This window comes from Mesitornis unicolor, unplaced genomic scaffold, assembly GCF_000695765.1.
Source record: "Mesitornis unicolor isolate BGI_N332 unplaced genomic scaffold, ASM69576v1 scaffold23511, whole genome shotgun sequence".
NCBI lineage: Eukaryota > Metazoa > Chordata > Aves > Mesitornithiformes > Mesitornithidae > Mesitornis > Mesitornis unicolor.
Window position 1 is genome coordinate 8,223 of NW_010163439.1, and position 12,175 is coordinate 20,397.

Consider the following 12,175-nt stretch of genomic DNA (forward strand, 5'->3'; position numbering starts at 1 on the left):
GCGGGCTTGGCTGGCCCAGCACGTACTTGTTCTCCTGGGTCCGGGACAGTTTCATGTGCATGAAGCCCTGGCTGCTCCTGCAAGGAGAGATCACAACATCATGGAATAATTTGATTGGAAAAGACCTTTAAGATCATTGAGCCCAGCCATAACCTGTCCACCACTAAACCATGTCCCTAAGCACCTCCTCATCTTTAAATCCCTCCAGGGATGGTGACACCACCGCTGCCCTGGGCAGCCCATTCCAGTGCCTGATAACCCTTTTGGTGAATACATTTTTTCCAAATATCCGATCTAACCCTCCTCTGGCACAACTTGAGTCCAATTCCTCTCATCCTATCACTTGTTCCTCGGGAGAAGAGACCAACTTCCCCTTGCTAACCCCTCCTGTCAGGGAGCTGTAGAGGGCAATGAGGTCTCCTCTCACCTCCTCTTCTCCAGGCTGAACCCCCCCAGTTCCCTCAGCCGCTCCCCATAATTCTTGTGCTCCAGACCCCTCCCCAGCTTCATTGCCCTTCTCTGGACACGCTCCAGTGCCTCAATGTCCTTCTTGGAGTGAGGGGCCCAAAACAAATATCAAGGCAGGGTTAGGGGGTGCAGCTGGCCCCAGCCTCCCATCAGCTCCTGCTGGCCTGTCTCCCAAGACAGGCAGGCACCCCTATTTGGGGTGGGGGGGGATGCTGCTGGCTCCTGTCCCCAGCAATGGCCCTGTCCACACCACCCCACTCTTGGCTAACTCCAGATGAAGCCCACAGACCCAGGGAGGGACATGGCTGCGTTGCGCCCCCCTGCAGGGAGCACAGTCACACAGTGGGGCACAAGGGGTCCACACGGGGACGAGTATGGGGGCCGAGGCTGGGGAGGTGCGTGCAGGCAGGGAAGTGAGGGCACAGCCAGGCAGCAGCAGCAGGGGCTCTCACTGCAGGGTGGCAGAGGGGCAGCAGCTTTCACCCCTCGCACGTGGCAAAGCCCCTTTAGCAACAGGAAGGCTGCAGCTCTCATTTATCCAGGATTTTCTCCTTCAGCCCGCAGCCCATTGCCTGCCCTCTCCCCATGCCAAACACTGCAGGCTCCATAAAACCTTCTCAGCGTAGCGAGGCCATTTCCCAGCACAGCATGGGCACGGAGCCATGTGAGGCTGTGCAGGCAGCTCCTGCCACAAGCGCTGATTCCAAGTGACGGGCTAATGGCCCTGTTGCTATTAATTTGCGTCTCTGAGGAGAGCCACAGCCTGTCTGCAGTGTCTGGAATGCACATTACGGCAAAATATTGATGACCTAAAAGCAGACAGGACCTCATCAGCAATGCTGAACAGCTTCCAGCACTGCACAGGCCGGTCCCATCCCCCCGGTGCCCGTAATGGACAGCCTGGCTGCATTAGCAGAATGGGTTTGCAATCCATTTAATGCTGAGAGGCAAGGAGCCGGCAGCCCCTGGGGAGAGCAGGGGGGTGTGCCACAGGCCCCTCCAAGGGCCAAGGAAAAGTGATACGGTGTCCCAGAGGTGGGGCACAGGGAAAAGCTGCAGGGGCTGCACCACGCATGGCAACCCACGAAGGCAGAATCACAGAGTCATTAAGGTTGGAAAAGACCTCTAAGATCATCAAGTCCACCCATCAACCCAACCCTACCATGCTCACTAAACCACGTCCCAAAGTGGCATGTCTACATGTTTTTTTAACCCCCCCAGGGATGGTGACTCCACCGCTTCCCTGGGCAGCCCCTTCCAATGTTTGACAACTCTTTCAGTAAATAAATTTTTCCCAACACCCAATCTAAGCCTCCCCTGCGTTTATCGCGCACACACACACAGGGTCGCACCGCTAACACCGTGTGCGCACACAGAGCCAGCCCTTGCTTGGCAGGGGAGAGGTGTGCAGGACCCCAGTGCAGGATCAGTGCAGGTCTGGAGCCAGACCACTGCCATGCAGGTTCACAGAGAGATGGTGCTGGTTGTGTTTGCCCAAATTGCTCCCCGAGTCCCTGTCACAGGCTTAGGGGTGTGACTGAGACCAGATCCCCGCAGGGATGCCCGAGGGAGCACGATGCAAACCTGACAGCTCTGCAGTGGGGACAGGACAAGGACGAGGGGCAGGTGCTGCTCCTGCCCAGCACCTTATGGACATCAGGAAGGACCCAAACCTTTGCAGCGTGGCCTCGGCCACTCTCATGGAGGCAGAGCCAGGAGGGACTCATTCCTTGAGCGTCTGAGGCAATGAGGGCTGCCTAGCCTGGACCAGCCAGGACTGTCACGACAGGGTTAAATCCTTTCAGCTACCTGACACGCTATGGGTACAGCTCCTGCTGCTCTCTTTTGTGCATATTTTACTTTAAAGCAGCACAAAAGGGCTTTAGGTCAGCACTGGAGCTCTCTTTCAGACCATCTCCTTGGCTGCATCTCCTTCTTCAGAGGGAAAAAAAAAAAAGAAAGAGTTCAAGAAAAAATAGAGACGGAGACAGTCAGCTTACAGGTACATAAAAAGTGTCCCACGGGATTTTCCTGGAAAAGGCCCTGCCTTTAGAGAAAGGCAACAGAGTAAAAATTATGTTCCCGAGACTGCGGGCTCTCTGCAAGAGAGGCAGGGTGGACAGGCGGTGTCTGAGCAGCTCCCAGATGGGCTGCAGCCTCCTCCGGTGCGGTGGCATGGTGGCACGCTGCCGCAAGGCCATACTGCCGCTGCACAGCCTGGCAGGATTTGGCCATTTTTGCCACAAGGCTAAGGATGGGCAATAAGAAGGAAAAAAACCCAAAGAAATGGGTGACTGGCACGTAGAGAGGTGGTGGAAAGGGAGGGAGCAGCATCCATAACCCCAGCACCACCTCCCAGGCTCTCCAACTCACATGCTGGCTAATGCCACCCATGGCACGATGGCTAAGAGGACCTCTCGCAGCCCTGAATACGGCTCATCGGCCGGCAGAAGCTGTTGCTTCAAAACTGCTCACAAGCTAGGGTGAGGAAAAAATACTGAAAAAATTAGAACATCCGTAAAAATTCTGACAAAAAAAAGGAAATTAGGGAGGTTTTCTGAAAAGACTTGCTGTCTGATCTGAAAGTTAAAAGTGCAGAAGGCAGAAAAAGTATTTTCAACTGAAGATCTGACCTGGCTTGGTGCTGAAGGCAGCAAAAAAGCGTAAAAAATATATAGAGAGAGGGACAGAGCAATGTATTTCACCATTCTGTGCCTGGGAAATAATCAGGGGAGGCTGAAACCACCAGGGAGCAATGCAGGCACAGAGAGAGGCACTGGGGAAACTAAGTATACTGAGAAAAGCACAGGGATACATGGCCTCTTGTTGTGCAGAGATGACTGAAGTGCTCTATAAACACTTTTTTCACATCTGCCAGGAACAGAGCTAATACACTTGTCCGGCAGGAGGGCAAGAAGGTATTTGCTGATCCATCATCATCTTCAGGATGGTAACAGCTTTGCTTTTGTGGGTTCATGCTGTCCCAAGAGTTCTGAAGGAGCTGAATGAGGAGCTGTGGGCAGCTCCTCCCTGGCAGGACGTGCCCTGTGATGCTTTGTGCAGTTTTGGCGCTAAAGGAATCTGGAAAACTTGGGAGGGGTGCAAAGATCCCCTCCCAAAAAACCCAAGCAGAAACCAAGCCATGCTGTGGCAGTGAGGTTTCCCTGACGGCAAACCAGAGCAGGGCTATACCCTCCCTACAGTGCAGTCGAGCAAGGGCTTCAAGAGTTACATGGGCTGGGGAGGCAGGGATGGGTACCCGCGTTTCCATCAACAACGGGATTGTACAAACGTTATTTTTCCATGAAACTAAGCTACAAAAAAGAAGCCAGAGCTGGAAGCTGTAACCAGACACACTGGAGCGAGCAGTAAGGCACATCATTTTACCCGTCAGAGGGATTACTCGCCCTGCCAAGCGAAAAGCGGTGTGCTGTCAGAGCTACAAGCCTTCCCGAGAGAAACTTTTGCCAGACACCAAACCAGAAGCCTATGCCACACTGCAGAGTTCAGACTTTGTATTCCAGCCATTTCTGACCACCCCGTGGTCATCTCAGAGTTACTCCATCAGCAGAGACATGCATTCTCTTGGGGCACCCACCCGCAAGGGGTCACCTACAGCACAGGGTGCCCTCTGCCTTGGGTCCACCGCCCCCCAGCCCCGTCCAGATTCACTCACTTCAAGGAGAGGGAGAAGTCGTTCTTGCTGGTCTCGCTGTTGCGCACCAAGTAGCTGGCTTCCTTGCACAGCCTCAGCAGCGTCTCCGCATCTGTCCGGCTGATGGCCCCATGGTACCAGCTGCGGGCAGGCGAGAAACCAGCTGTCCCTGGGGACAACGCCAGTGCCCCCAGCACAGCAGTCACGGTCAGGGAGAGGGATGCAGGTGGCACTGCTAGGGCTGTGGGACAAAGGGCAGGGCTGCTTCAGGGCAGCTTCAGGGGATGCAGAAGGTATGTGGGGACACCATAACCATGAGAAGGGCAGCAGGGACAAGCAGGCAGAAATGCGGGGCCAGGGAAAAGGGAAGAAGCAGACCCAGTCATCTTGGCATTGGCCACAGGGATCCCAGGGCTGGGAGAGGGGCTCGGGGCAGGCAGGACTCACCACTGGCTCTCCAGGGGCAGCGCAGGGTCAATCCTCTCCCCAAGGAAGGGGCCAGGCTCAGCCATCAACATCTTCGTGCTCTTGAGGCCGCTAGAGCCGTGCCTGAGGGCAGCCCTGGCCTTCTCCTCCCTGCAGGGCGAGGTGCGGCCATAGCCCAGTCCCTCTGATGGACCTGCAAGACAGACAGGCATCGCAGCTGGCAGCAGGAACAGGCTGGGCCCCGTCACATCGCATCGCATCGCGCTGGGTCCCCTCACGCTGCCCCCGTGCCCCTGCTTGGCGGGGCAGGGCAGGGCAGCTCTTGGATGCTGCTCGCTGTGGTGCCCCAGGACAGACCACGCTGGGTCCCACCACACCAGGACCAGGGTCCTCCCAGTGCCTCAGCCCCTGGAAATATTTTCCAGGGAGCTTTCAAAAGCTCAGAGAGGTTCTGCTATTGCAACCAGAGATTCAGTAGTTGTGGCATAATGTTACATGAGAGGAGAGGCTTTCCAATCTTGAGAAAAAATAGTAAATTAAATTTAAAAAAAAAAAGAGAAGGGAGGAAATGGAGCTAAAGGGAGCAGTCAGTTTGGAAACGATGAGACACATTTCTGCCAGCACAAGTAAACCTCCTGGGGTGAAAAAACTAATTTCCCGAGGTGTGAAGGAGACATTTTGACTGCGAGGTGCTTCCCTGACACCAGTCCAGCCACGGCTCCACGCACAGCCACAAAGCACGGCAGCCCGGTGCTTGCGGTCTGACTGGTGAGCGGCAGGGGATTAACTGAGCGGTGCCCTGGGGACCCAGCCTCCTGCCGACTGTTATTTCCGTGAGGGATGATTTCAGCATTAACAATATTGTTTCGCCCTCCTCCAGAGAGTTCATCATCGCTCCCCTGCAACGCAAGTCCCCTCACACAAATTACTTATCGATCGGGCAGAGCTGCTGGGTGGACATGAGGTTGCTGGGGGCTGATGCCACCAAGGCACAGGCGCCCCGGAGGCGGCCAAGCCCAGGTGCTGCAGCTCCCATTGCCCTCAGGATGAGCTGGACATTCCCCCTGGAGAGGGATGTTTTTCTCTCTAGCAGGGCATCCTCTACGTCAGCTGTTTGAGGGACACCTTGTCTGGGCTCTACACAAGCGACCAGGTCTCCAGCCCACTCCAGCACCAAGGAGAGAGGGAGGCAGCCGAAAGGAAACACAGCCAAAATCCTTTGCAGCTTAGCATGGCTTAAACCCCCCCACCCAAGAAGGAGCTCAAGGAGGAGGTGCCTGGCATTAAGACTTGACAAGCCCTGCCTCTGCACCAGTCTGGCTTTCCACAGGCCAGGCTCGCCCTTGTACATAACATCCATGAATTGCAACTCATCACCTTAAAAAATCGGGGCGACAGGTAAAAAGCCAGGCAATCAAAACACCCAAGCGTTTGCTGGCGGCACAAAGTCATCATGTTGGAGGCTCGGAAGAAATGCATTGCACCTGTCAGGCGGAGGCAGAGGCATCTGCATGATTAAACAGGATATTAAAAACAAGCCCCTAGGAGTAAGGAGACATCCTTCAAGAAATTCAAGTCATCCCCAGACAGGGGAAGTAGAAAATAAGACAAAACTCTGGCAAGATAAACTTAACACAACAGAGCAAGTGTAGGAAAAAAAAAGAGAGACTGTGTTGCTAAAACCAGGAAAAATGACAAACTGATATGTTCATCAGGAGCAGGATGCATGTCAGAGTGACTGCAGGGATAACAAATGATGGGGGAAGAGAGTAGGCTGCATAGCAAAGAAATTAATTTCTCTTGACATCTGCATTCATTGTAGGAAGAGGAGGATCAGGAAGCTACCCCTTGTCAAGACCTTTCCTTTTCATGATTGATCTCAGCCTGTAGCATCTCTAACAGGTTTGGGGCAGGACCCAGAGGTGGCCCTGGCAGAGCAGCCCCGTCACTCCAGGGTGCCCCTAGGATGGGCAGCAAAATCAGCTGCCATGGGCCTCCTCCTGCTCAAGCCCACCCGGGAGGCAGCGAAAGCCAAACTGCTCTTTTCATTACGAAGCTCCACAGGGATCTGGGTAGCTGCAGATAAGGAAATCAGATACCTGCACCTGGCACGTTGCAGCTTCTACCGGGGCAAGCAGGCACGGCACGCCGGGGCACAGAGGAAAAGTCACGTCTCGCAGACCCGGCCCAGCTCTGCACAAGAGCAAACAAGGCCAGGCTCAGCCCAAAAAACCTGGATAGCTTTCGACAAAACCTCACCATCTAGTGCTCCGGGAAAATCCCTAATCCACCGCAGCGTCAGAGCAAGGTCCTTAAAATATTAATAATGGGTTAAAAGAGAAGCAGCGATGTTTGGCTTTTGTAAGTGAGACTGCCAGCGGAGGCCAAGAGGGACTTACACGGGGGCTCTGCCGCACGGGAGACAAAAAAGGACTTCACAACAAGGCAAACCTGCGATGACAAAGTCTGCCTAGGAGATTTAGCTGTTCAGAATGGCAAAAACAAGAGAGGGGAGAATCCAGAGGGACCTTCTGCCTCAGAGCAGCACATAATAAAACAGCAGAGGAAACGGAATGCTGAATGATGAAGCAAGGCACACGGGGGAAAAACAATCCCAAACTTCAGCGGTGGTATCTAAATTAGCTGCCACCACATCTGTGAGGGACCCGGGTGTTGAGAGTCACAAGAAAACATGAGCTGAGAGGAGCTGTCGAGAAGACCATGAAAGCAGACATCAAACGCTGGGAATGGGGAGGTAAAGAGGAGAGAACAAAAGTGAAGGTAATAACTGCCACTGAATAATCCCCCAGCATGGCTCGACTGCTGCATGGAGAGAGGTGGTGTGGAGCTAGAGAAGATGGAGAAGAGGCGAGGACAAGGCCTGGTACCCAGCACAGGACAACTGAAGGGGCCAGGAAGAGGTGGGGAAGGCGGAGGAGGGTGGGGGTTTGGCAGCGCCTGGGGGTCCAGGCGAGCTCCAAGGCACCTCAGCAGGCCAGCAAGGCAGAGTCGCAGGCAGTGCCAGCTGCAGCCCTCCTGGCCACCCCACTGTCACGCGAGACCCACCGTTGGTGTCTTCGTAGCTGGGCTGGCCATGCTGCAGAGGGACGGAGGCACCGGGCTCACCGTCCGGGGGGCTTTCGCCGCTGTCCAGCTGTCCCACCGGCGGTGGCCATGGCAGGTCTTTAATGACCTTGATTTCAACTGGATAGGGGAGTGGGGTGGAAAAGAGAGAGAAAGAGAAAGAGAGAAAGAAAGGGCTTAGAAAAAAAACTGTCAGCAACACCAGGCCCACAGAAAAGGAGAGCAGTTGTGTGGGGAAAGAGCTGAGGACTAAATTCCTGGGACCACTACGCTGGCTTGGCCAACTCATCCCCTCCCCGGCACCGAGAGACCCCGCTCCTCCATCAGCCTTCCCAGCTGACCCTCTCTGGAGTGTGGGGGACCCTGCAGTCACCCCCTTCTCATTTGCATGTTCAGGGGACCTTGGTTGAGCATCCCACAGACATCTGTCCTGCCCGTGCATCCATCTGGGCTCTTCCTGGCCACCCAGCAGCCCTACGGTCCCCTGCCGGTACCTGGCACGGGGTCTCTCAATCTCCCCCAAAGGGGGAAAGGGCAAGCAGAGAGACCCCAGCATGACAGGAGAGAAGAAATGCCCCAGGAGCCACAGCAGGACCTGCTCTGACTCTGGGAGAAAACAGGCAGAGTACCCTAACGTGGCCCAGGGCGCAGTGACCTGACCCCCTTGGGACTTGGGGCAAGCCCAAAGGGCCCTGCAGAGCACCCATGTACACCCACACATGAGCCAGACCTGTGAACACTCCACCTCCACCCAGGGACACTGAGCAAGGCGGCTCATCTGCCCAGATCCCGAGCACAGACACCTCAGCACAACCGCCCGCCCGGCAGCTCACCGCGCTTCATGACGGAGCCCAACAAGTCGAGTCCTCAGCACAGAGCGCCACGGGCACCAGCCCTGCGCCCGGCCGAGTCCCAGCCACACCAGCGCAATCCCAGGGACGAGCAGACACCACGCCGTTGAGCCCACCACACACCTCCAGCTCGCAGAGCCCAAACCCAAAGGGTGAACCCCTCCCAAGCCCCCACCTCCCCATCTCTCTCTGCCAGCATTCCAGCTCAAGCGCCGTGTGTGCGCTGGCCGCAGCACAGACACACACCGCTGCAATTAAAATGCATCCTAGATAAGAGCGTGGCAATTAGCCAGCACGGGCAGAGGAGGCAGCGCTAATGCGCAGCATGGATTTCCTCATTAACACACACAAACACCATTGATCCAGCAGCACAGATAAATGGGTCAGGGGACCGGACAACATCCTGGACGAAGGTTCCTGGGGGAGCACCCAGCTCTCCTCCTGCCCCGAGGAAGGAGGGATCTGCTTGAGCCCAGGGCTGAGCCTCTCCCCAGCCATTCAAGGTTAGGGTGGGGGGTTAACTTGCACCAGAGGCTGTCATCAGTCAGAAGGGGGATGAAGCAACAAGAAATGGGCTGCCAAGGCAGCTCCATCCACCACTCGCCCCAGCTTGGCTCCCTGCTGAAGAGAAACAGCCTCTGCAAGTGCACGAGTGCTCCCCAAGCCACAGAAATGCTGAGGCAAATGCCACTGACCCCCAATGAAGGCACCCCAAGGAGCCAGCTTTCCCCCTGCAAAACACAACGCAGCATCAGTTGCTTCATGGCTGCTATCCATTCTTTGTAGCTGCTCTCACCACTCACCTGCAAAGGCTTTGGAGATCCGCTCCTTCTTCCACTCCCAGGGCTGGTCATACTCCTCCGGTGGCCGCTCATCATCCTCAGGCAGCCGGGACTCCCTGGGCCTGGGGCACAGTGGGTGCTCACTGTCCATGTCCAGCCCTCCAAGCACAGGCTCATAGGGAGTGTCGTAGAGGGGCAGTGGCCGGGCAGGAGCCTCCCGTAAGCCCTTCTGGCGGATCTCTAGCAGGAGAAGAGGGAGAAGACCATCAACTTTTTACCCAACGCAGACTGGCCACGGTCCCCAAAGTCCTGCTAGATGAAAGGGCTCAGTTTCACCCAAGGGCGACACAGGGTAGGGAGCATCACTGATGTAGGAGACTTCCCCCCAGAACTCCAAGCAGGAGCCTGCCAGGAGCTGGGGAGCTTCTGGGCAGCCAGGTCCTGAGCAGTCCATGGCACCAAGATGCCTTCTTGCCCCATAGTCCAACAACCCCACTGGAGCAGCCCTGCAAAGCAGGGTCCGTGGGGACAGAGCATCCCAGAGCCCGATTCCCTCTGTGAGCAGCAAGGCTGGGTTTCTCCTGGACACCCAGCATGGCCAGTTTAATAAAACGCCCTTCCCTCGAGCAAAACAAAAGCCTCTCCCACAGAACACAAGCAGCCTCTTAGCTGCTTGCCCATTTTTCCAAGAAATGCAATGGTTTAGTAAAAAAAAGCCACACAAGCTTTCCAGAAACCGCTCGGTCCAGGAAAACCACAGGACTGCAAAGCAGAGACAGAGCCTGGAGCGCACAAGCCAGCAGCAGTAAGAGCGATGCCTTTAGGAGTGTGTGCTCCCACCCCGCCTGCTTTCCAGCCATAAACAAGTCCACTGGGCACCTGGCTGCTGCGGCAGACAACGGCACGCTCTAGTCCTGTCCTTACGGAATTAAATAGCTCCCACATCCATCTCTGTTTTATGCCAGACGCATCAAATGCCAGATCTCTCCTGGCTCAGCCTGGGGGGCAGGCATCATGGTCTCGGGGAGCAGCACCACAGGCAGAAATAGTGAGGTGCTGTTACTGCTCAGGTACGCTGTGTGGGTGCTCTGCCTGCGGCAAGCCCATTGCACATGACTGAAGATGTAAAATCTGCCTGCAGAGTGGCTGTGCACCCCCACAGCAATCGCCCAGGTTTGTTTTGTCTGGGGGAGCTGGTGCTGTCTTGGGTAACAGAGTACGGTGCCCACCAAATTCACGCAGCAGGGACCAGTGGTGCAAAGAGCAGCCTTGGCATGTAGCTTTCCACCTTACCAGCCATCATCTTCTGGGCTTCGTATGGCTCCATGTATCCATCGTTCTCTGCCACTTTCTCCAGCCCAGCCTGGCTACCAGCCACCTGTGTTGCATCGAAGGGATCTGCATAGTCCTCTAGGACAGACAGCTGGAAGAGAGGAAGGGCAGGAGAAGGGTTACAGCACTCCTTGCCTTTTTGGGGAGGGTCAGGGACCAGCTGAAGCCCCTTGAAACATCACCACCAGCGGCAGCCGGGACCCGGAGCCTACATCATGGCAGCGCCACAGAGCAGGTGCTGGCAGCCGGCAGCTTTCCAGGCACCGGCGCTCGGCTGTGGAAACGCTCCAGCCTTTGTCCCGGCAGCTGGGACAGAGCCAAGCAGAGCAGAAGGTGGCCGGGCCTCCTCCCTTGCCACTGGCTCAGCACTGCCAGCGCCCGTGCAGGCTCTCGGGCAAGGCCCCCCTGCGGTGTGGGGCTGCCGGCAGCGCCGTGTCCCCCTGCATGGCACACAGATGCTCTCCTTGCATTCAGCCACATTTCGTCGCCTGAGGTGGGGAAGAGGCGCAGATCCCAGTACAGGGGTGTCAGCTGGCACTGGCATGGCTGGGAACTCACTGGTTATTTTCCAGGGCTCCTGCAGGCTCATCTGAAGACGTTTCTTAACAAAGGGCCAATAAGAGCCGATGGCTTCCTCTCCGCGCCCTCCCAGGCTCCCACAACATCCCCACACGTGTCCCAGGGCTGTCCATATGATCAGGGTCACTGGGATGCAAGACCAGGAGCCTCTCAAGTGCCACAAAATAGGGACGGCACAAAAAGCCCAAGGCTTGCCCTTACTAGTGAAAAGGAGATGATGCTGCAGTAGGATATGGAGCATGTCCCAGAGCTTGATACCCTTCAGTGCTGAAACCACAGTCGAGCATCTCAGCAGCTTCTCAGCTGGAGCACCCCATCGCACGATGCCGCAGCCCCTGTACGTCCCACCTCCAACCTGAGAGCCTGGTCCCTACACAGGGCAGGCGGTATTTCCAGCAGGGTTCAAGTACGCCCAAGCACCTTTACCAGGGTCCTCTCGCCCGTCAGGCTGCAAACCCCAGCTGGACCATGCAGTGAGGTGGGTTTTGCCACCACAATGCCAGCTACGCAGAGTTCCCACAGCCAGGACCGAACAGCCCCAGCATGGTGCAGCCAGTGCCAAATCCCACTCGCACCAGGCTCTGTCCTCACCCCCAGCCTTGGAGAGCAGGGCCAATCACACATTCCCCTCCCACCCCTATAATCAGCTTAAAACAAAACACTTCTTCCCCCTTCCTGTGCAAGCCACCCGACAATAGCCTTGAGCAGCAAAATCCAGCAGGAAAAGGGAACAGGAACTGGAGCTGTAAACACCTCAGTGCAGCCCTGAGCCCTCACATCCCTCAGAGCTGCAGGGGGAATGTGGTACCCACACCCCGGCTCACCACCTCCTCCCTCAACCTCCTGGCTCAGGGAGGTGGCTGATGCAGTGGCCCCTCTGTACAGGGGCATGAGTGAGCAACAGAGCATCGGCCCCAGAGCAAACCCTGCCAGCCACGGGGCTCCAGAGCAAGGGGGGGTTCAAACGTGGAAGCAAGCAGATGCTTTCACCAGGACAG

At 56.2% G+C, this 12,175-nt stretch overlaps 1 protein-coding gene across 1 annotated transcript in view; it reads right to left on the reverse strand.

The window, feature by feature from the left end:
* Positions 1-10,683, reverse strand: part of LOC104548066 (SH2 domain-containing adapter protein F-like) — a 10,783-nt gene extending 100 nt beyond the window's left edge. Inside the window, 5 exon segments of the mRNA XM_010193980.1 lie at positions 1-77; positions 4,145-4,264; positions 4,571-4,742; positions 9,288-9,506; positions 10,560-10,683. The exon segment at positions 1-77 is cut by the window's left edge and continues 18 nt beyond it. Of these exon segments, the coding sequence (XP_010192282.1) occupies positions 1-77; positions 4,145-4,264; positions 4,571-4,742; positions 9,288-9,506; positions 10,560-10,593 (622 nt within the window). The 5' untranslated portion in view covers positions 10,594-10,683.
* Positions 10,684-12,175: the final 1,492 nt, after the last annotated feature.